The sequence below is a fragment of the Sceloporus undulatus genome, chromosome 5 (assembly GCF_019175285.1).
Source record: "Sceloporus undulatus isolate JIND9_A2432 ecotype Alabama chromosome 5, SceUnd_v1.1, whole genome shotgun sequence".
In the NCBI taxonomy this organism is placed as follows: domain Eukaryota; kingdom Metazoa; phylum Chordata; class Lepidosauria; order Squamata; family Phrynosomatidae; genus Sceloporus; species Sceloporus undulatus.
Window position 1 is genome coordinate 18,811,291 of NC_056526.1, and position 23,096 is coordinate 18,834,386.

Sequence of the window (23,096 nt, forward strand, 5' to 3'; positions counted from 1 at the left end):
TGTGTGTGTGTGTGTGTGTGTGTGTATACTATGCTCCATAGCAAGGGCGGGATACAGACCGCCAATTTGGGGCGGTCTGGCCCCGCCCCTTTCCCCGGAGTATCGGGGCTTCAGTGGCTACACCGGCAGCCGCTGAGGCCCCGATCCGCCGCTTTTCGGGCTGTGGGGAAGCGGCAAAAGGCCGCTTCCCCGCAGCCAGAAAAGGGGTGTCCCTGGGGCTTCAAGCCCCAAGGACACCCCGCGGCAGCGGGGAGCAGAGAAAGGGGCCACTTGGCCCCTTTCTCGTTTAGTCCGCTGGGCGCAGCCTTCAGACGGCTGCGCCCAGCGGACTAAACCCGGAAGGAGCTCCGAAATGGAGCTCCTTCCTGCTCCGTGTCCAGGGCGCACTAAGCGCCCTGGCGCGGAGCTAGTATGTCATGGAGGCGGCGCGGCCATGACGTACTCACGGCGGCCGCCATGCAGAAGGGCCGCCGCCGTTTAGTGCGTGTTCGCCACGCACTAGGGTTAGGGCACTTGCAGCGCCTCTTCCGGGGTTTGAGAAGGAGCGCGATTTCCGCGCTCCTTCCTCTGAGCGTCCAGGAGCCCCGCGGTGTGGCAGCTGCAGCTCCCGGATGCCGCAAGCAGTGGCGGCGGGACAGCGCTGCTTCACGGCAGTATGTAACCTACCATGGTGTCTGTGAAATTATTGTTATAAATTCACTCAGAGCAATATTCCTCTGCTAACAAATAAACATTAACTTTATTTACAACCAGGTGTTAAGATTCTACAGTATCTTCTTCAAGATTGTTTCACAGACTGGATGGTTACAGTAGTTATAGTACTTTAATAGTTACAAGTTATTTCCTATTCAGTTCCCTCACTGAACTCTTTCTTGCTTTCTTTCAACATAGTAGTATACTTCTAAACTGCTTAACCTTTAACAGAATTATGGAGATTATCACACGGAGGATAATGACGGGAACAAAGTAGATTGCTCCTGTCCTATTCATGTGATCGAGGGAGAGATTTTCACACACCACTCACTTATCCTGTTCTTCTGTTCGTGAACTGTCATGAATCCATTATTTGGTATTAACAGAAACTCCCATTAATACCAAATGACGGGTCTACGACGGTTAACGGATAGGAGAAGAATGAGAGACGTGCAGGGACATAGCTAGGATTTTAGGAAGGGGGGGTCCAGACTAAGTGCCACCATTATAATGGGGCTTGGGTGCAGCGGTGCAGCAGCACACACAATTAATTTTTCTAATGGAAGGGGGGGGGGTGGACCCCCACAAACCCCCCCCCCCCCCCCGGCTACGTCCCTGACGTAGTGTGTGATATTCTTTCCCCCAATCGCACGAATAGGATGGGATAAGGATGGGAGCAATCCACTTTGTACTCAGGTACACTGGCCTGAATCCTCACTGACAACTTGCAGAACAGAACAGCTCTAAACTGACTCTTAAACTGACACACTCTCTTATAAAGTCACTCCTCCTGCAGCAGCCCCTCCTTTACAGCCAGCCTAAAGTAGGATTGGTTGTTAGGGAAATTTCCTCCATCTAGTGACTTGCCACAACAATGCTGATTTGGTGAAGAGAGAACAAAAGGGAAAACAGTACAAACAGTAAAACAAAGGAGAAACTCGTGTGAAGAGAGGCGCAATCCACGCTAATCCCTCTCCACTGCTCTCATGGCTGGACTATCTCTTAGAAGTGTTTTGAGTATGTGGACTAAACAGGGTAGCTGCGGGGTTTCCAGGGGCTTGGTGGTCCTATATGAATCTATGGGGATTATCACATGGGAGGCTTACCATGGCTTAAACACCGGAAAACCATTCCTGAAGTACAAATGTGTGATAGCCAGTAGTTCTTCTAAATCATCACCGAGGTGTCCCTGCATCTCCCCCATCCTCAAAATGTTCGCAGAGCAGCCATTTTGTCATGGCCAGCCATGAGGGGGACTCGGAGGACAATGAGGAGGACTTGGCTCCTCAGGTGCAGAAGGAACCTGAGGCTGTGCCAGGCCCCAGTTCTGCCCTGCTAGGTACCAGCTCTGCTCTCCAAGCCCCAGTAGATTTGGCTCAACTAGACCCTAGCTCTGTGGGGTCTTCTCCAGTGGAGCCTGGGGCTCAGCAGCCCAGCCTTGCCCCAGTAGAAGTGCCAGACTTGGGAGACATAGAGCAGCAGAGCATTGAGGTGCCTACCTTTAGCCAGAGGAGATCAGAAAGGGCATGCCTTCAGCGTTCCAAGAGACTTGCTGAGAAACGTTCATTAGCCACTCAGCAGCTGTGATAAGGGAGCTAGATATAAGACACCTGGCAGACGCTGAGCTCTCTTTTCAGAGACTATTTGTTCTTATTAAGCAAACACTGCTGGATCTGATTCCTTGCCTCTTAGACATTTGACTGCCTTTGAATTCTTGACCTTGGACCAGACTTGCTGACCACCCCTCTGGTATTCTTGATCTCGGACTGGACTGGTAGTATTGCTGTCTGTAATCTTGAACTTTGGACTGGCTTGTGGCATACTCTCTTTGAACTTCGTTTGGCATTGTTGCTGGAGAAGCTGCTTCTTAGCATCTCGGCGTGTTTTCCTTTTGACGAGTAGGCTGTTATCAGCCGTGTGAGTGTGTGTTGGCAGCATTCCTGGACACATTTCTTCATAATGGAAGTTCCCGTTATTGAAGAAATGGATGCTCCAGAAATGCTTTGAGGATGGGAGATAGGGAGAGGAGCGGGGATACCTCAATGATGATTTAGAAGCATGACCAGCTATCACACCTTTGCACTTCAGAAATGTTTTACTGACTGCAAGCCTCCTGCGTGATAATCCCCTATGTTTACCTGAAAGTTAGGTGACTGGAGCTTGAGTTGCAGAAAATACAACGGCATTAATCAGGCAATAATATTAAACTCATAAGAGATTGTTGCATACATTTAATTCCCAGGATACACACATGTTTAACTTCAAAGATGGGTTTTACTGCATTATCCTGTATGCAGTCCATATGCAGCACTTATGCAAACTGGGTTTATCCCACAGCTTTTCAAGGACAAGAAAATCCCATCCTTGAAAAGCCATGGGATAAGCCTGGGTTGCATACAGGCTGCGTTTGGGCTACATACAGGAAAATGCAGTAAGACCCATCTCTGAAGTTAAACATGTGTGTATCCCATCAAGAAAATGATGTGCAATAGTATATATTGTGACACTGGAAATTTTTGGCATAGTACTACCCACCAGGGACCCAATATTTCTTCAGTATATTTACTTGAGGAGGACCTTGGAAACACATAGGCTGGTGCCTCTCTAGGCTTTACACAATGAGGATCTCACTTCAAATTCCTTAAAACTATGATCTGACAGGTTTTAAGACTTTAAACTGGAGTCCAAAGCATGTATTTTGTTAGGAACAATTAGGAGGCATTTTGTGTTAGATGCTAGTAATGAACCAAGAACGCCTTCAATGGAGTGTTTTAGAGAATGCATCAATTTTAAAATGCAGTCATATCACTGAAAGCAAGTACTTCAAGGGTTTTTATTCATGATTAATTGATAATAGTATTTACGACCAGCTCTTTCACAACATTTAAGAGGGTATTACGGAATGGAAAAATACTTTGCTTCTCCAGATGCTCACATGTATGTCCATTATTAGCTGCTCCATTAAAGTGTTCAAATGTACTAGAGACTCAAACAGACAATGGAAGCTCACATCCCTAATCCCAAGGGCATATAAATATATGGCTGTTTACATCCAAAGAAGTGACATGATAGCCATGTTTAAACTTTTGAAGGGATGTCATATTGAAGCTGGAGCAAGCTTGTTTTCTGCTGCTTCAGAGATTTGAAGTACAGCAATGGAATTAAATTATAGGAAAAGACATTCCACCTCAGCATTAGGAAGAATTGACCGAAAGAGCAGTTTGACAGCAGAACACGCTGCCTTGGAGAGTGGGGGAGTCTCCCTCTTTGAAAATATTTAAACAGAGGTTGGATGGCCATTTGTCTGGAGTGCTTTGATTGAGAGTTCATGCATAGCAGGGGGTTGGACTGGATGTGATCTCTTCCAACTCTAGGAATCTATGATTCTATGAAAACTTTAATTGTAAATGGAGATAGCATTACAACAAAAGAGCTGCATGTAACTGCATCATATAATTCATGGGGAAGCTACTGAAAGGTTAATTAGAAGTCCTTCCCTAAAATAATAAACCACCTTTAAGAAAACAGATAATTGTGTAAATGGCCCATACAGACAGGCCAAAATAAAGCTGCTTCAGGTCACTTTGAAGGTATGCTGTTTCAATGATGCATGTGTCCTAAGAGGCCAGAAGTTGCACCAAAGCTGCACTCCAATCCTTAGGACTGGAGATGGCTTTGGCATGACTTCTGGCCTCTTAGGATGCATGCATCATTGAAACAGCATACCTTCAAAGTGACCCGAAGCAGCTATATTTTGGCCTGTCTGTACAGGCCCAATGCATGGTACAGTGCCATGAATATGCGTGCTCTACTGACCTATTAGCATAGACTGTTTTCATACCTAAATAATTACATTATATAGTGAGTTCAGTGAGCAATTACTATCCACATACCTATTCAGCCAAATTTTAAAATGTGCATACTTCTACATATATGCCACTATAAGGAGTTCCAGTGCAGCAAATATGTATCATTTTTGTAAGAGAGGAAAAAATTCACCACTTCTGTCGCACTTTTGTTATAATACTATATTTAGATTTCAGGTAGTCTACTGCAAGGCATATATGTTTTATTTCTAGGCTGAATCCTTACATTGTGTGTGTGTGTGGGGGGGATATTTGTACACCGGTAAGGCAGAATTCCAATCCATAAAAGTGTATAATTCTGTCCCATTTGAAAAGAAAATGCAAAAAGGGCAAGAAATTGCAAACGTTACAAATGGTGAGTACAATTGTGAGTGCAAAGACTATTCTTTTATTGTAGCTGAAATATAAAAATAACTATTCTAATATTCCTAATAACATTGGCTATTATCACCACTTACTGGTGTTGTGAATAAGTGCTGTGCTGCTTTGAATATATTTTAATTTTAATAGAATTGTCACAGACAGAACTTTTTGCATTTAATTGCTATTTGACTACACTGTTTACAATGCTTTTCTCTACATTACTACAACACTTCATGCTTAATATCTGTTCCAGGTAATTTGGTGGAAAATGTTGACAAGATAAGATTATCAAGCATATGGAAGGAGAACTTGTAATAAAGAAGAAACAATATGATTTCTGCAAAGCTTAATTCCTGGCTCACAAATCTTTTAGGGTTCATTACCAAAGTACTAATCCGAGCACCAAACTAGTTGATAACAACATTTTTTTAGGGGGATTAGTACAAAAAGGGTTGGTGACAAGCTCCAAAATGAATCTCTTTGAAGTGGAGGAAACAGACATCAACATGGTGATTGCAGTTCATTATAAAGCAAGTGCAATATGACGCACATGAAGGGATTGGCAGGTCCCAACTTTGTTTATAGGCTGACAGGGTCTGAGCTTTTGGTGACTGATTAGAAAAGAGATTGGAGTTTGGCAGACAGTTAAATAAAAATGTCTACACATGTGTGGTAGCTGTGAAAAAGGCAAGTTCAATACTGGCATTACTGTAGAAAACATGTAGAAAAAAGCAACCAAAAAGGACCTAGGGACCAGAGAATCTCTCATACTGTATAAGGAAAGACTACAATTTTTGAAAGATAACAAACAAAAAAGAATGAAGAGGGAACATTGTAAATGTTTATAGAATTATGTTTGGTGTAGAGAAAGTCAATGGGAAGATATTTTTCTCTCTCTTTCACAATACAGTAACTTGGGGTCAATCAGTGAAGCTGAATCATGGAAGATTCAAGGCAGATTAAAGGAATTGTTTCTTCATGTAACAGATTAGATATTATGGAATTTGCTTTCAGAGAATGTAGTGATATCACCAACCAGGCAGCTTTAAAACAGAATGAGGTACATTTATGGGGAATAATGCTATCAGTGGCTACACACTACCTTTTATTTAAAAGGCAACATGCTTCTAAATACCAATTTCTGAACAACACATGTTACAGTACTATTGCCCTCATATCTTGCTGGTTGGCTTCTCACAGGTATCTAGTTAACTATTGTGTGAAAAGAATATTGGATTAAACAGGCCCCTGTTCTTATGTTTTGGTGCATCTGATCAAGTAGATGCTAGTCCATGAAATATAATGCTACCATAAGGTCCCAAAAGTCTTGTTGGTGTTGTTTTACAATAGATAAACATGGACAATTTCTCTGTCATTATGGGCAACTACATGAAACATTTATTAAAGCACAACACAGCATGAAATAACAGGCAGATAAAGCAGAAAATCAGCAGAAGAATGGAAAATTATTTCTTCTTCATGTCATCATTTGAACCAATAATATTCCCGACAGGAGTAAACGAAGTAAGAATCAGGTTTGAAATTCCTGAATATTGTATATGTGAATACAGCCAATGTGAAAATGATCCAAGCTGGACACGTGGATGGAAACGGAGCCATCAGGAAGCATTAGTTACAGTCCTGCAGTTTACCCTTTTGTACTATTAATAATTTAGGGCCTTAAACAATTTGCAACATTTATTTAAAAAGCATATCACTATACCTTAAAAGAAAAAGAAAATAGCTGTGGCTGCCTTCTGTTGGCTGAAACTGACTCCATGAATGTTTCAGTAAGGAAAATGTGTTAACTGCCTTCACAAGGTTCACAGGCTATAGTATGTATTTACATTGATAACACATATAAAATATTTACTTTGTGGAAGCACTGGGATTTTTGTGACCCTTCCTTACATGGTTTAGAGGCATAATGTGGTTTAAACCCAAAGAAGGGAAACCAAAACAGCTCATTCTCTTGGGCCCACAGGGACTTCTCTTTGGCTTCCAGCTCCACAGACGCCTTATATCCAGAGCTGCCTGAAATATTATAAGGCAGAAATGCTAGTAGAAATGTGTGCAAAGATATATGCATGCAACAATACCGTACCTCAGCCAGCTGCATTTCATAGGTTCATCGGTCTATTCTTTATCAGCGATGAACACATATTTCAAAGTATATTTTGTTTCTTCTTTATGTATTATGATCTTGAGATTATATTCTAACAAAGATATAACATGTGAGCCAGCTATAAAATCTGGATTAATATTGAATTTCTACATAAATTTCTACTTTTGGTGTATAACTAATAATGCAAGACACTAAGAATGTACACAAAAAGTAAAGGAATTTAGTTGTGTTTTTAACAATGGATTTGGGGAAAAGTCCAGATTATTAATGTAGCTATTATTGGCGGGTTACAAACCGCCGGGTTGCAGCGCTCTCCCTCTGCCGCCGCTTGCAGCGTCGGGGAGCCGCAGCCTTTAAACGGCGCGGCTCCCGGATGCTGCAGAGAAGGAGCGCGGAAATCACGCTCCTTCTTGGGCCCCGGAAGAGGTGCCGCGAGTGCCAAAGGGCGCACTCGTGGCGTCACTTCCGGGGGCCACGTGTGGACGCAGAGCGTCTGTTACGTCAAAATGGCGGCACCCGTATGAACAGGGCGCCGCCATTTTGTACGGACTGAGTCCATGATAGGGCAAGGGGTGGCTAGAAGAGACACCCCTTTTCCAAACTGGGACGTCCTCAGGACGTCCCTAATGGCGGTTTGTAACCTGCCATTATGACAGAACTTTCATAAGAACTAAGAGGACAGATATTGACTCCAATTCAAAGTTGACTGAAGGCAATATTTGTCCACAGTTCAGAGCACAATACTTTCTTCTTTAAACAGAGTTGCCTTTCTCTGCTACCCAACAAGCCAATTTTGACACATGGCAAGGTATCAAAAATAGCTTCTATTGTGGCTTAGAGGAGGTGGTATTTTAAAAAGAAAGTTGAGCACTGTGAAGCACATGGCTTAGGACCTACTGGGTTAGAGGTAGTGAATTTTAGATGCCAGGAAAATGGACAACAGGTTCTGTTCAACTGCTTCCTTTACTGGAGAAAATCAAGACATACAACAACTTTATGGGCAGAGGACTGATGACATTCTGACAGGAAATCAACAGAGGATCTAATTAACTTGCATATAGTCAAGTAGTCATCATAAAAGTCACTAAGCCCAGTACATCAAACTCTGCTCATCTCTGTTTTCTTCCTTTGTAACATGACAAGTGATCGCTCCATTGTATTCTCCACATTTATCTCATTTAAGTTTGTTTTATTTTCTTCAAACTTTTTGTTTGTGGAGAGGGGTTGCAAAACACTTGCTGTTTATTTGGCCTCTGTATTTTTCAAAGAAGACTCAGGATGCAGTTCAAAGTTATGGCCATGTCAGTCTGGATCAGTATGCAAAGGGATCTTGTAGCACCTTTGAGACTAACTGGGGAAAAAAGAAAGAAGTTGTTAGCATAAGCCTTCATACATGCAAGTCTCTGAAAGCTTATGCCAACAACTTCTTTCTTACAGGGCATGTCTACATGGGCCAAAGGAACATGTTTCCCTCTGCCCACACTATGACCTGTCTTCACAAGGCAGGGCAAACCCTCAATTCAACTGCAGACTGTCTTTACAATGTGAGGCTAGTTTGCATTGAGTCCATGCTATCCCTGCCTTCACCACATTAAAAAGACTTACCTTTTGCTCCAGGTTTTCTAGGAAAATCCAAGCACTCCAGAGCAATGCAGGGCAACTATTTACACAGTGTCCTGCTGTGTCACCAGGCTCCACAGCTGCTGTTGTGAGTCGCTCCCTCTCAGTTCACAATGAAGCATCCTGCCATGGGATCAACACTGGATGCCTTGTTTTCAACTTCAGAGGGAGCAACTTGTACCAGCAGTGCCTGATGGCGAAGTGGAATACATGTCATTCTGAAATGTGGAGGCAACAGGGGACAAATTCAGAGTAACTTTATGACCAGGATATTCTGGAAGCAGCCTGGATTATTTTGTCTGGTGTAGATCCACCCTCAGTTTCAAAGGGACTATGAGATCCCTTCAGTACCAATGCATTCTTGTTCAATGTGCTAAGTTACTACTCAGATCTATAGGGTGTTCAGAGATAAGCCAGATAAAATATAGAGCAGGGGTGGTCAACGTGTGTACTGTATTTTCTGGTGTATAACCCAGGAAAATCTTCTCAAAAGTTGGGTGCCGTCTTATACGCCAGGTGTCATCTTATACACTGGGTGCTGAAACTTCTGAGCCAGACTGGAGAACTGCAGTCACCATATATGGTGGGGGGAGCTCAAAAACGGCCATGGACGCATCCCTGCCATTTGTGGAGACTGTATGAAAGCAGCAAGGGCGGCGCTGTACAAGTACGGTAGAAGAAAATCCATTCACCAGGATTCGTTGAAAGAAGTGACTTAATGTAGTCCCGATGACGAGGCAAGGGGGCGTCTTACCGGGAAGGTGTAAGTGAAGGCCGGAGCAAGCTGCAGGCATCTGGGACACCCGGGGTATGGAAAAAAGAGCCATGTTTGCACTACCTCGCTGATAGTCTTGGAGACAGGGAGTGCTGGGCAGGCAACGAGAGCTGACCAATCCAAACAGGCTTTGTATACAACAAGTTTTCCTGCTAAGTACCTGCATGTCTTAAGCATTTGAATTAAAATTACCATATTGAAATCAAATCTGATGGTTTTTTAATTTTTATTTGGTGTGCGTTGGAAGAGGAGTAGTCTTATACAGTGAGTATATCCCAAACTCTATATTTTCATTGGAAAATTTGGAGGTTGTCTTATATGCCAGAAAATACGGTACCTCCCAAGGTTACTGGAATACAACTGGCTATTCTGGCAAGGGTTCATGGGAGTTTAAATCCAACATCGTCCATTCATGACCTAGGGAGTTGTACTTGTTGGGTGGAGAGAAAAGCAATTTGCTATCAGTCACCCTCCACCACTCGAGGAAAAGATTATAATACTATCACCACCCTATCAAGTTGTATTCTCATTCCCTTGACAACTGGATGTTTATTTTTACCCCTACCTACCCAAACTTTTAGCAAAAAAGCTGGGTCAAACACATAGTGTGACACTTTAGACTGTGTATACTTGGGCCTTAGAGAATTCCTCTGGGAAAGAGAGGAATAGTACATAGAAGACATGTACCAAAAAAATTTATTGGTAACTGGAAGGCAATAGGAAAGCTCTAAACTAGACAGGTATAATGTAAACACCTGGAAACTGGTCTCCCAGTCTTGGCTAGTCAGTACAGTACAGTACAGTAATGCCTAAATGTTACAATTTGCTATCTGACTTCCAGCTTAGCAATGTTAGTTTGTGAAGACAGCCAGTTTTGTATAGTGGTTTGAGCACTGGACTACAATTCTGAAGATGAGGGTCTGAATCCCTCCTCAGCAAAGCATAGGGTTATCTTGTGAAAGTCACACTCTCTCAGCCTCAGAGGAAGGAAAAGGCAAACCCCCTTCTCAACAAATCTTGCCAAAAAAAAAAAAAAAGTCTGTGATATGTTAATGTTAGGAAACAATTTGAGAGCATGCAATAACAACTTGTGGCTTCCACATCAGTGGGGGAGTGAATTTGGTCCAGCTGAGTCTGACCAATAAGGGACCTATCTAGTAAAAGACATTTGCTTTAAAGTTCAAACTAAAACCTGAAGCAATGTCATTGTCCCTTTGACATGGAAGCCACTAGCTGCCATTTAATCTTTTCCTGCTGGAACTCCGGGCTCTGACTTCAGAGAGAATACCCACCAAGTCCAAATTTAAGTACAAGTGCTTATGTTCTCAGTTTCTTCTTGAGATTTTTACCCTATAGGAAAGCATAGCAATAGCTAACTAGGGGAGCATGATCACAACCAAGTGACAAAGAGTTATATGATTCCTTGACTGTGTTCTGGATCCTCAGACCAGATAACTTTGGGGCAACTAATGCTGAAATGACTTCATCTCCTTTTTTTTCTTTCAGGAACAACACTACCCCTTTGAAGCCCTTCAGCTTGTCAGTTGCTTACAGATTTACAACACATAAAAGGATGACAAATTCAGACAGTGATCTTGCAAGTTTAAAAGCGCATCTTGGGATCAGTATATTATGGCAAGCTTTATTTTCTGACAAAAGACTGCAAGATTTATTAGTGACATGCTTTAGCAAAATACAGAAATAGATCTTTCTAAGAGACTCTTGAGATTATAAACTATGGGCCTAGCACCAAAGACACCACATCAGTTGCAGCCACGTTTTGCTTCCCTTCACACAAAATGCTATAATAAAGTACTGGCTAAGTTCCAAAATATATTTTATAGGCAAGCTTCACTTCACTTCAAAATCATAGAACATGAATTCATGGAAGAATATAAGCTCAAGAAAACAAAGGAAAAATCGGTTTGCCACGAGTATATCTATGCCACCTACACAGACAACTTAAAATAAATGAAAGAACAAACTGGCTCAAAGACTTTTCCACAATTACCTAATTCCTAGCTCTTCTCATATAAAAGCATATCTTTACTAAATACTGTACATCGTTCCTCAAGCAGCTAATAAGGGGAACAATTCAGCCTAAGGTAAACACTTTTGCATCTTACGCTTTTCAACAGAAGATGAGCAGTGCAATTTGGCAGATTTTTTTCTTGGTCTTAATACAGGTTGAATATCCCTTATCTGGAATTCTATTATCCAAAATACTCCATAATCCAAAATTGTCCACAGGTGGCTGAGATAGTGGCACTTTGGCTTTCTGATATTTTCAGTGTACAGAAACTTTGGCCTGATACTGACAGACCAAAATAAAGCTGCTTTGAGTCACTTTGGAGGTATGCTGTTTAAATAATACATGCATCCTAAGAGTCCAAAAGCCTAAGGACTGGAGTGCAGCTTTGATGCAGCTTCCAGACTCTTAGGATGCATGCATCATTGTAACACAATACCTCCAAAGTGACCTGAAGCAGCTTTATTTTGGCCTGTCTGTATAGGGCCTTTGTTTCATATGCAAAATTATTTAAAATATTGTGTATAAAATTATCTTATGTGTATAAAGTGCACATTTGCATGACATCTCATTATGTATATGGAAATATTCCAAAATTTGACAAAATCCAAAACCCAAAACATTTCTAGACCCAAGCATTTCTGATATGGGACACTAAATCTATATTCAACAATTTCATTCTTGCAAATGAAGAAGAACTGATAATTTCATTTCCAACTCTGTTGTGGATAAAACACAGTGCTTGCCCAATATTCACATATCCCAAAGTGTTTGGGGAAATTATTTTGCACAGAAATGACATGTGGATTTTTGTGAAAGAATTGTGAGGTTTTGGGCATATCTCCACTGTTTCCAGGCAGCCATGTAGGGTTTGTGTGTGTGTGTGTGGGGGGGGGGGGGGGTTGGTTGGTGCATGACTGCTGTTTTCTATGCAAATAACAGCAATCTTGCACAACAAAAATTTAACACAGCAAAAAACTTGCACAGAAAACAGTCTTGTAAAAAAAAAGGTGTGTACTTTTTTGGTGCATGATTCCTGTTTTTTGGTGTGGCTTTTTATTTCAACCGTTTTATGCAAGATTTTTGTTATACAAGATTGCTGGCGCAAGATTGTTGTTTACCACAAACCGATACGCTTCAGGATGTACAGATACTGAGGGAAACTGTACTAAATTCCCACAGTTGTATTATGATTTCTGATTGTTGGAAAATTCATTTGTTTTGGCCAAGAAATGAATAATAGTGGCAATTCTTGCCATCCCTAGTATTCAATGGAACTCACTCACAGTGGTTCCCTAGTTGTTGTCTTTACTTGCACACTGTGTTAAATTATTGTACATTGCAGCCCATTTCCATAAACTATACCCTTCATACTAGCAAAATGTTTATAATTAATATACTAGTGGTTATTTCAAATGTATATGTTGTAACTCTAAATAAATAGACCAGTAATGGAATTAAAAAGCAATTGAATAATAAGATGAACAAAACTTATTACAACAAATATTTTATGCACAGCAAATGCATAGTACAATTCTTGAGCTTGTCGGGAGGCACATTGTTGTTTTTTTTTAATCAGGTTCAACTGATGCAAGATAAAGTCTTCAATCTGGAAAAGCATTCAGCTTCTTATGGTATTTATTTTTTTATAAAGGTATAGGAAGAAAAAGCCCTCTTCATCAGCTCCATATGTGTAAATGCTAACTGAAACTTAAATTGGAAGCCTTTGTGTCAATGGCCATACAAGAGTCTGTAGCTTTGGGAATGGGGAGTAAGTATTTCCCCAGAAGTGTCTTATAGCCCCTGACAACTCTCCAAAATACATTTTTCAAAAATGCCAGCATGGTTTTCAGGTGAATTTTGCCTTAAAACTTGTTAGAAAGTCTGCCAATGTATGAAAACTACCAATCCACCCACACAAGCCCCACTATCCTCTAATACCTCAATTTTCTACTGCAGTCCTTTTCAAAATGGCAACAGAAAGTGATGTAATGAGAATGACTGCAGAGGAAAAGTGAGACATTGAGGCTTGCTGTGGAGTGTGTATGTGAGTGCTGCCTACGGAGATTGTGAGAAGAAGAAATTGGCCCCTGCCTCCCACATAGTTGCCTACTCCTAACACAGAGATATATGGAAGCAGACAGACACAATTCAACCCCCACCCCCCACCCACCCACCCCCAGTCAGTTTTATGAACCATTCATAAACATACAGTTATAAAATGTTTATACAGAGGCGTTACAAACCGCCGCTTTGCGGCGGTCTCCTGGTGCTGCTGTTTGCTCCGCGAGGGAGTCGCTGCAGCCAAACCGCGCGGCTCCCTTACGGAGCAAAAAAGAAGCTCCAAAATGGAGCTTCTTCTGGCGGCGTACTAATGATGCCACGAGGCACCAATGGCGCACTCGCGACATCATTAGCGCCATGCGACGTACGGACGCACAGCGTCTGTTACGTCAAGATGGCGGCGGCCATGTGGAATGGCCGCCGCCATTTGTTACGGACAGAGTCCGTAACAGGAATAGGGGCGTCTGGAAGAGACGCCCCTTTTTTAAACTGGGACGTCCTGAGGGCGTCCCAAGTGGCGGTTTGTAACCCGCCACAGAAACACTATTCACTTACAAAAATCTTAAATGGAAACAATGACAAGATTCTAGTAAAGCTCATTCCATTTGTAAACCTTTGTGCTGACTCATTCCTACAATACATAGGCTTTGCTTCTGGGTTGCTATCGTGTACTTATATAAGTTGTTTATGTTTATTTGGGGGTTTTCTCCCCTGCACAAGCCATCAACTGTTGTGTGGGTAGAGCAAGAATTCAAGATTTGCTGTGGAAGAGTTGAAATGGTGACATCTGTGAAAGTATTGCACCTTATATCAGTACAGCAGGTTGCCTGCATAGAGACATGCCAGGAGCCTCCATGTGCTTAAGGCAGTGTAGGTTTAGAGGTTGGCCCTCATAAATTATTTGCTGCCATAAATTACACTTACACACTTCCCTCATGCTGCTCAACAATATCCCTAGAAGCACAGTGTAGCAAGCAAACACCCACTGTGGACAAGGAAATGATGGGAAAATTGTATTTCCTCAGTGGGCTTTCTTCCTACACAGTCAAGACAAAGAGACATTAATCAGAAAGGCACTGAGTCTAACCAAGCTCTCCTCCTGCTTGAGGTGGCAAGTGAAGAACCATTCCTCACAGCATGCATGGTCAGGCTCCAACTGCTAATGCCATTGCCTATCATAGCACAGCCAGCCAACCTGTCCTTCCCACCAGAGGAGGAGCTGGGGACCAATGAAAGCAGAATCCTCATCCTCCTGACACAGATGCAAGAGGACGGAAGGACCAGGAACAGGGCAGTAGCAGAACTGGCTCCATTTCTTTTGGCATTATGGGGGGAATATTCGAACCACTTCTGTCACCAGTGTTTCTCCTCATTTTCCTTGCATGGTGGGGAACATACAGAGGTGACACCTCTGCTTACACTCCCCTTTGGCACGGCGGGGAACCTGTTGAGAATTTTGTAGAATAGGACCTTCTTGAGTTGTGGCTGTGTGTGTGTGTGTGTGTGTGTGTGTGAGAGAGAGAGAGAGAGAGAGAGAAGTACATTCAATAATGTTGGAAGATATTTGCATCCTCTCTGCTCCTCCTTAGAGAGACAGGGAATTCTTGCATGCAAACTCCCCCCCCCCCCCTCCCACACACCCCCACCAATGTGATTTCCCCCCCCCCCCCCGAACTAACAGACATTCACACTAAAGATTTTCAACGGAAATGTATGTTTTCTATCTTCCCCCTCTCTCAACTTTCCTTGGAAAGATGGTGAGATAAATATTTCTTTTTAGCTGAACTATTCACTAGCTAGATTAGGATACAGCTTTTAGTAAACTTTTGTTTGAACTACAAGTTACTTGTGTTGTTTTTGGAGTCAGCCTCAGTTCATAGGGAAGTAGAGCTAGACAGGAACACACTTCTGCTACTCTGCTAATTTAAAGCTAGACCCTAACAGGCTTGGCTTTGATATTTTTAAATATATATATATATATATATATATATATATATATATATATATATATTGTTTCCTTAAGAAAGGCTGAAGCCTTGGGAAACTTTAAATACCCTACAAGCCTATATGTTCAGTGCCACCTTAGACAAATGTGTCACTAGGCCACATGATAGTACTGTCCTGCCAATAAGGCAGCTATGGCTGAACCTCAGAGCTGGACTTCTCACAGGCTGTGGAAATGAATGATCACCAAAACACCAGTTCGTAATGGAGGCAGTGGTAAACAGGTTTGGTGTCAGCACATGGACTGTCATGTTTGCCAAAGTGCCTTTGCTTTCTTCTTAATTTTAAAATCATTTTAGGTAGGTGGTTGGACATGTACAGTGTTATAGATGCTCATGATATGAGTTTTACTTTGAATTTTTAAAATCATTTTCTAGGACAAAATAATGCTCATTCAAAAATGAAAACGTTTAACATTAGGTCAGGAAAGATAAGTTTTATTTTATACCTGAGGTGTTATGACTTGAGTAATTCTAATATATGAAATTGCAATGGGTCTACCAGACTGACCGTTCTAGTCATCAATGGGGAGGGCTGATAAACCATACTCTCCTGTTGTTAAAGAATTTCTGATCTTTTCTTTGGACCTCAACTTGAACAATTTTTAAAAGTTTGATATTCTGATAAATTTCACAAATTTCAAGGTAGAAAAAGAGGGGTTCCATTAAAATATTGGAAGTTTAAAGATACTGCTAATACTGCTAATACTACTACCACTACATGCCACAATCACCACCTCCAGGAATGGAGACATTATTTCTCATGGTGTACATATTCATCCCACTATCATTTCACTTCATACGGTTTTATGGACTTTTGTAGCACCACAGAATCCTGAAATATCTATTTGACCCAGGGTGATACTCAGAAAAAAAATTAGATAAATGCTCCATCATAGAATTTCACTACAAATTATTTTCCAGTCTATCAGAGGCCCAACCTTTCCAGAAACAAGAGGGAAAAAGAGCTGTCATTCAAGAGAACACACATGCAGGGAGGAGGTCTGTCAGTAAACTAGCCATATGTGAGAATAATAACAGAGAGCAACTTCAGAGCCAGGAACTCAATGGCTGCATTGATTTAATTCATGTTAGATTCATTATAGTGATTATGTATTCATTTCATGTTGTTTTAAACTGATCTATTATCTCACATCATTTTGAAATTGTGCAATCAAACATAGTTGGTGTAATAACTCTACTTTATAAAAAAAATCTCTCAGTCTCTTGCTTTCTCTCCATGCATCTTGCTTTGGACTCTATTCTTTTTAAGTGCTTGATAGAAACTATAACAACAACAACATCTTTCTTATTCCTGCTGAACACCTGAAATCCATCATCATGTCAGGGATTGAACATCTGACTATACATCTCTTTCTGCATCTTTCTGTCACAATATATGCTGTGATTAGAAACAACAGCAATAATGAGAGAGAAATAAAAACTTGGTTACTTACTAGGTACTCCAGATACCAGCCGCAAGGGGCGTAATACTCGGAAAGCCCGAAGTGCTTTAACATCAAATCCTGCGCCTTTGCCTCCTATTGAATTTACCCCATCTGCTTTGGTTGCTTGTTCTAAAATTGCACTAAAAAGCCTGGGTGGTGGGGATGGAAAAAGGAAATGAACTGTTAGTACAAAGTGTGAAACAAAATGAAAGACTGTAGTCGCTTTACAGGAAAATGGAAGAATTTTGGTATCCATCTATGACATTCCGATTGATATATACAACCAATTTTAACTTCTGCCACATGTTTTTAATTCTCTTAAAGTATTCTCATCTTTCATATTTCAGATTATTTATAAGTAAAATTAAATAGAGGAATACTTAACTAATTATACATGTACCTTTGAATGCATATATCTAGAGATACAAATTAGGTAATAAATCTTAAAATGACAACACTGTAATTGCTTCACAAGCTTTGGAGTTTTTTAATACCATAGTTTCATAGCCATCAGCACAAAGACTAATAGTATCTGATTTTACAAACAGAAAGATCAATAAAAATAATTTTGGCTGCAGTCCTGCAAAAATGGACAGCAGGGTCATAGCAGAAGAACTTAAAGAATGAGGTTCTACAGCTGCAAAGCATGTTATAATGATCCAAACCTCCCTGATTGCACAGAGATTTAATGTCTTCTTCTGGGAATACACACAGGCAAATGTGCATCATGTAGGACTGCAGAACTTCAAGAGCATGGACAGTGTAGCAAAAATTTTCAAACTGTGATTGATTGACTGGTCTGTTTAAAGGATACAGAACCATCAAAAATATTTGTAGTTACTCTTGGTTTGTCTTCTGCCAATGGAGATCAAGGTAAATTTTCCTATGATAAGATAATCAAACAGGCTAAGAAGTCCCTAGCACAGGGTCAGTGATTTTCCTAACAGGATCTTCAAAAATCCACCCCCTCCCCAAATATGTATCAATTAACAGGTTTTTTCTTTGTGGCCTGATTTAGGATCCACGATTATCATAATATTGTGATGGATTTGCTTGTATAAGAGGGCTGAAAAATGTTGTTAAAATATTAGTTATGTTTATGTGTATGAAGTATAAGATCCCAGCATTTTTCAAGATACAGTGGGCCCTTGATATTCGCTGGGGTTTGGTTCCAGGATTCCTCTGGGATAACAGGATCCGTGAATGCTCAAGTCCCATTAAATACAATGGTGTAGTAAAATGGTGTCCCTTATATAAAATGGAATAATGAAGGTTTGCTTTTTGGAATTTATACATTTTAAAATTATTTTCACACGGTGAATGCTTGAATCCATGAATAAAAAAATCTGTGTATATGGAGGGCTGACTGTATTTGCAGGGGGGAAAAGTTTGAAAAGCACTGACTTAGAACTTTTCTCTTCCCCAGCTGAACATGCCCAGCTCCCTCCGTTTGCACAGCCTTAGGCTGAAATCTCAAAATGGAACCTCAATCATCATCATCATCATTATCATCATCATCATCATCATCATCATCTCTCTCTCTCTCTCTCTCTCTCTCTCTCTCAGGGTTCTTATTAAAGGCAAACAAAATATAAAATATTTATATAAATATAAAATGCCTTTAACACTAATAACATAAATCACATTAACAAATTATTAGAGAAATATTGCACATGATTATTGCTGCATGTTTCTCATAGTCCACTGAAATTAGATGATACTCATAAAGGTAGCAGACACGAAATCTGGCTCCACATGTTTCTTGTGGTCCAGTGAACAGTCTTAGGAAGCATATTCTGCTTCCTCTTCATATATTTCTGTTTTTCTACTGAAGATAAACCATTCACCAGGTGATGAGTGATGTGTCTGCAAAAATATCACAGCCTTCTGGGAACCTAAAAAGCTGAGTTTACTACAAGTGTTTTCTCTGATAGTATTTTACAGTTTTAATAAAATGACACTGAAACAAGAATCCACTAGACAAAAATATTATCAAAATTCTACATTAGGATCTTGTCTAGCTCTTTCATAGCTGCCCCTCCTATTCCTAATCTTCTTCTTATTTTTTGACTGCGGTCACCATCCTTATCAATGTTTGATCCTAGGTATGAAATCCTTTAACTATTTTGATTAATTCATTGTCTAGTTTGAATTTATGTACTTCTTCTGTGGTAATTATTTTTGTTTTCTTCATGTTCAACAGTAAGCCTGCCTTTGTACTTTGATCTTTGACCTGCCTTAGTAACTGTTCCAAGTCTGTGATATCTTCCACCAGTATTATGGTGTAATCCATGTATCTTAAGATGGTTGATGTTCCTTCCTCTTCTTTTCACTCCTCCATCTTCTGAATCTAACCCTGCTTTTCTTATGGTGTTTTCTGCATACAAGTTGAACAAATAGGGTGATAGAGTCTTTCCTGAACCCTTTGCCTATTGGGAATCATTGGCGGGTTACACACCGCCATTTAGTACGTATTCTATACGTACTAGGGTTAGGAAGGGGTGGTGCTTCCGCACTCCCCTAACGCTAGTACGTACAGAATACGTACAAGATGGCGGCGCCCTGTTCATACGGGCGCCGCCATCTTTACGTATCGGACGCTGTGCGTCCGGACGTCGTGCGGCGTCTATGACGTCGCGAGTCCGCCCCAGGCGCCTCGCGACGTCATAGAGGCGCCGCAAAAAGAAGCTCCAAAATGGAGCTTCTTTTTTGCTCCGCGCGGGAGCCGCGCGGTGTGGCTGCTGCGGCTCCCTCACGGAGCAAATGGCGCCGGCGGGAGACCGCCGCAAAGCGGCGGTCTGTAACCTGCCATTGTTTCTTCACATTCTGTGCTGACAGTAGCCTCTTGTCCTTTGTACAGATTTCTCATCAAATGTGGTGGCACCCATGTCTTTGAGAGAGTTCCATAGCTTTTGGTGATCCATACACAAATGCTTGGCTATAGTCTGTAAAGCACATGCTGATATTTTTCCTAGAATTTCATGGTGTGCTCCATTAGCCATCATATGTTTGCAATGTGGTCCCTAGTGCCTTTCCTGAATCCCACTTGAATCTCTTGGATTTCTCTGTCCTAGCTGTCAAAACATAAAAATGGAACTTTCTCTTTTTTGCTCTTTGTGCCATATTCAGACAATGAGCTGGAATCTGAAGGAGAGGACCTAGTAGCAACTGGACAATAGAAAATGAGCAACAGAAGCAGAACTAGGTAACTGCTTTTTCACCTTGCTCCTCTTCTTCTGTAAAAGTCTCCTGATCTCTCTTGCCTGGGACTTTTGGGTAGCCACTATCAGGGATACATAGCTGAGTTAGGCAGACCTTTTACTTACATTCTTCATAGCATTTTTAAAGTGTGCTTATACAGTCGTCCCTTCCCTTACATGGGGGATTTGTTCCAGATGCCCCCCCCCATGTAAGGGAAAAACACGAATGCTCAAGCCCCTTTCAAATGAGTGGGGCTCATGCCTGGGGTGGCGTGGTGGCGATGTACAGGGCACATGCCATGGGAGCGCATGCCATTGTTTTCTTCCAGCGCGCGTCTCCCTTCCTTCCGGTGTGGCTTCCATTGTATGCTGTAAGCTGTGTAAAATGTGCCTGCGTATAATGCGGGCGCACTGTATATCAGTCTTGACAGACGAGTCTGTCCTAAGATTTGAGATGGGGAATGAATCTTCTTTCTTTTTTCATTACTAAAGTTGTGCCTATTTAGTCATAATTTATTTAGTAGTTATTTAGTAAAAAGTTCATTTTCTCAAAAGCATTACAGTAATATTATCCATGTTAGGAAAAATATCCTTGCAACCAATATTAATAGGCTGTTCTCCTTCAACTAGATCAAATCCTCATGAGGTCCTTAAAGCCAATGCTTTAGAATGGAAGAAATGTTTTCCAATAAGGAAAAACTACAGAAAGGGAAGTAATATAGAATTTTGATTAGGGCAAACCAAAGTTTTCTGCTTCATGACAGGCTGAATTATGCCTGTAAACAGACTGACAGGCACTGCTCCTTGATAACTTAATTCATCAATTTAGTTAATTGATAATTTATTTTAACTAGTTCATTCCTATCCTAGTTTTGTAGAAGCAAAGGTATAAACAGCCTGTACATTTCTATACCGCTTATCAGTGAACTCAGCACTCTCTAAGCAGTTTACAATCTGTAAGCTAATTGCTCCCAACAAGCTGGGTATCCATTTTAGCGAACTACAAAAGGATGGCTGAGTCAACCTTGAAGGTCCTGGGATTGAACTCACAACCTTGCGGCTGCAGGACCAGCATTTAAAAAATGCGCCATCAGGGCTCCCTAAAGAAACAAAAAGGAAATCTATGGCAGAAAAGAAGGTTGATTTGCCAAATCATTCCTGTCTCCTCCTTTCCCATATATAGTTTGTTATTTGTACATAATATTGTGGCAACATTAGTATATTCTCCAGTATTTCACAGATGAAAATGGGGACATATAGTCAAGCAACATCAGAGTGTGGTCAAGGTGGCACAATAAGGAAGAACAGACAAGCCAGGAGAAGGTGTATTTTTGGCTCTGCCCACCCCCACCCTAGCTAAGTTAATTGAGTACAAACTACTTTTGTACACTGAACCTAGTTTGCACCAAGGGAAATAAACTGAGGACAAAGGGGGAAAGTGGCACATTTTTAAAGCAGCTGGGGGAAAAAGCGGAACAAAAGAGAATTAATTGGAACTGTCCCTGCCAAACTGGGACAGTTGGAGGGCATGGGTCAGGAAAAACTAAAAAAAAACCCCACTTTTAGCATCTGTGAGTGGTCTGCCAATTATTAGTCATCTGCTTTGGATTATGTACAAATAGTGCAATGGAAGAAAATAAATCTCTCTGTCATCCAGTCCTAACAGTCCTAGTTGTAGAGAATAGGTAAGCAGTTCAGAATTTTACTTGAGATTGTTTCTGAATGACTCTAGAAAAATCTCTAGATTTGGACAGAAGATATAAGGAAATACATTCCCGCAAATATCCTGAAAGTAAAAAATACAACATCCTGCTCTGGAATAGTGACGGGGAAGAGGTGAGGGGATGAGGAGGAGACACTGAACTTTATTGTGCAGGCCCTGGAATGGGCCTGTTGCATTCTGAAAGGGAACGTGATGGGGACAGGAGGCGGCAAAGAATGCTGTTTACCACACAGTGAGAACACTGCCGCCACCAGTGCCAATCATCCCCATCCCATTCCAGATGTGTTCCCCAGGGGCTGATTTTCAGGAACGCTGCTCAAGTGTCCCTGAAAATCACCCCCTCTGGGATGCATTCGGAATGGGATGGAGATGATCGGCAGCGGTGGCAGCATTCTCGCTGTGTGGTAAACAGCATTCTTTGCCGCCTCCCGTCCCCATCACGTTTCCTTTCAGAACGCAAAAGGCCCTTTCTAGGGCCTGTGTGATAAAGTTCACTGACACCACATGGGTGTCCAATACCAGAACTGCCACACAAGGAATTTATTGCACCTGAGGACAAATGCTATAGCAGTGTATTTGGAAGCTTATTTAGAGGATTTCTTCATCAATGAAAAGGGACATGCTAACAATGCCTCATAGCAAAGCAGTGGTGATATGTCGACAATGTTATGTGAAAAGTGTTGCCAAGGGCTCTGTTCTCTAGCAGATTTAAAGCCTCATGGGATAATCTCCTTAGTTTCAGCGGTAATTTTGCAGCAATAATTTTGATCAAATACATCTATGTGCAACTGCCACCAGAATTTCACCTAAAATTAATTCAGAGTGAACTTGGGGCATTTCAACTGTAGTCCATAAAGTGCGGGGAGGTTTCCACAATAGATGTCACTTCAGTGAAGAAAATTGGAGAGTCCTCTTCAAGTGAATCATGTACAGAAGTGATAGGAGCCCTGGTGGCACAGTGGTTAACTGTTGTTGTACGATCGACCCTGAAGGGCTCCCCAGGTTGACTCTGCCTTCCATCCTTTCATAGCTCAGTAAAATGAGTACCCAGTTTACAGACTGCAAACCACTTATGGAGTGCTAGTTCACTGATAAGCAGTATAGAAATGTACTTGCTATTGCTATTGATATTCTCCCATATACTGTTGTACAAAGGCAAACAAGCAGGGAATTTCACAAAGACAACC

General features: G+C 41.4%; 1 protein-coding gene across 7 annotated transcripts in view; it reads right to left on the reverse strand.

Annotated features, from left to right (window-relative positions):
• The window catches only part of CACNA1C (calcium voltage-gated channel subunit alpha1 C), a 527,437-nt gene that overhangs the window by 214,075 nt on the left and 290,266 nt on the right, over window positions 1–23,096 (reverse strand). For all 7 annotated transcript variants that reach the window (XM_042470414.1, XM_042470413.1, XM_042470415.1 and 4 more), the window contains exon 5: window positions 16,996–17,135. In XM_042470414.1, coding sequence (XP_042326348.1) covers window positions 16,996–17,135 — 140 coding nt within the window. The remainder of the gene's footprint in view (window positions 1–16,995; window positions 17,136–23,096) is intronic.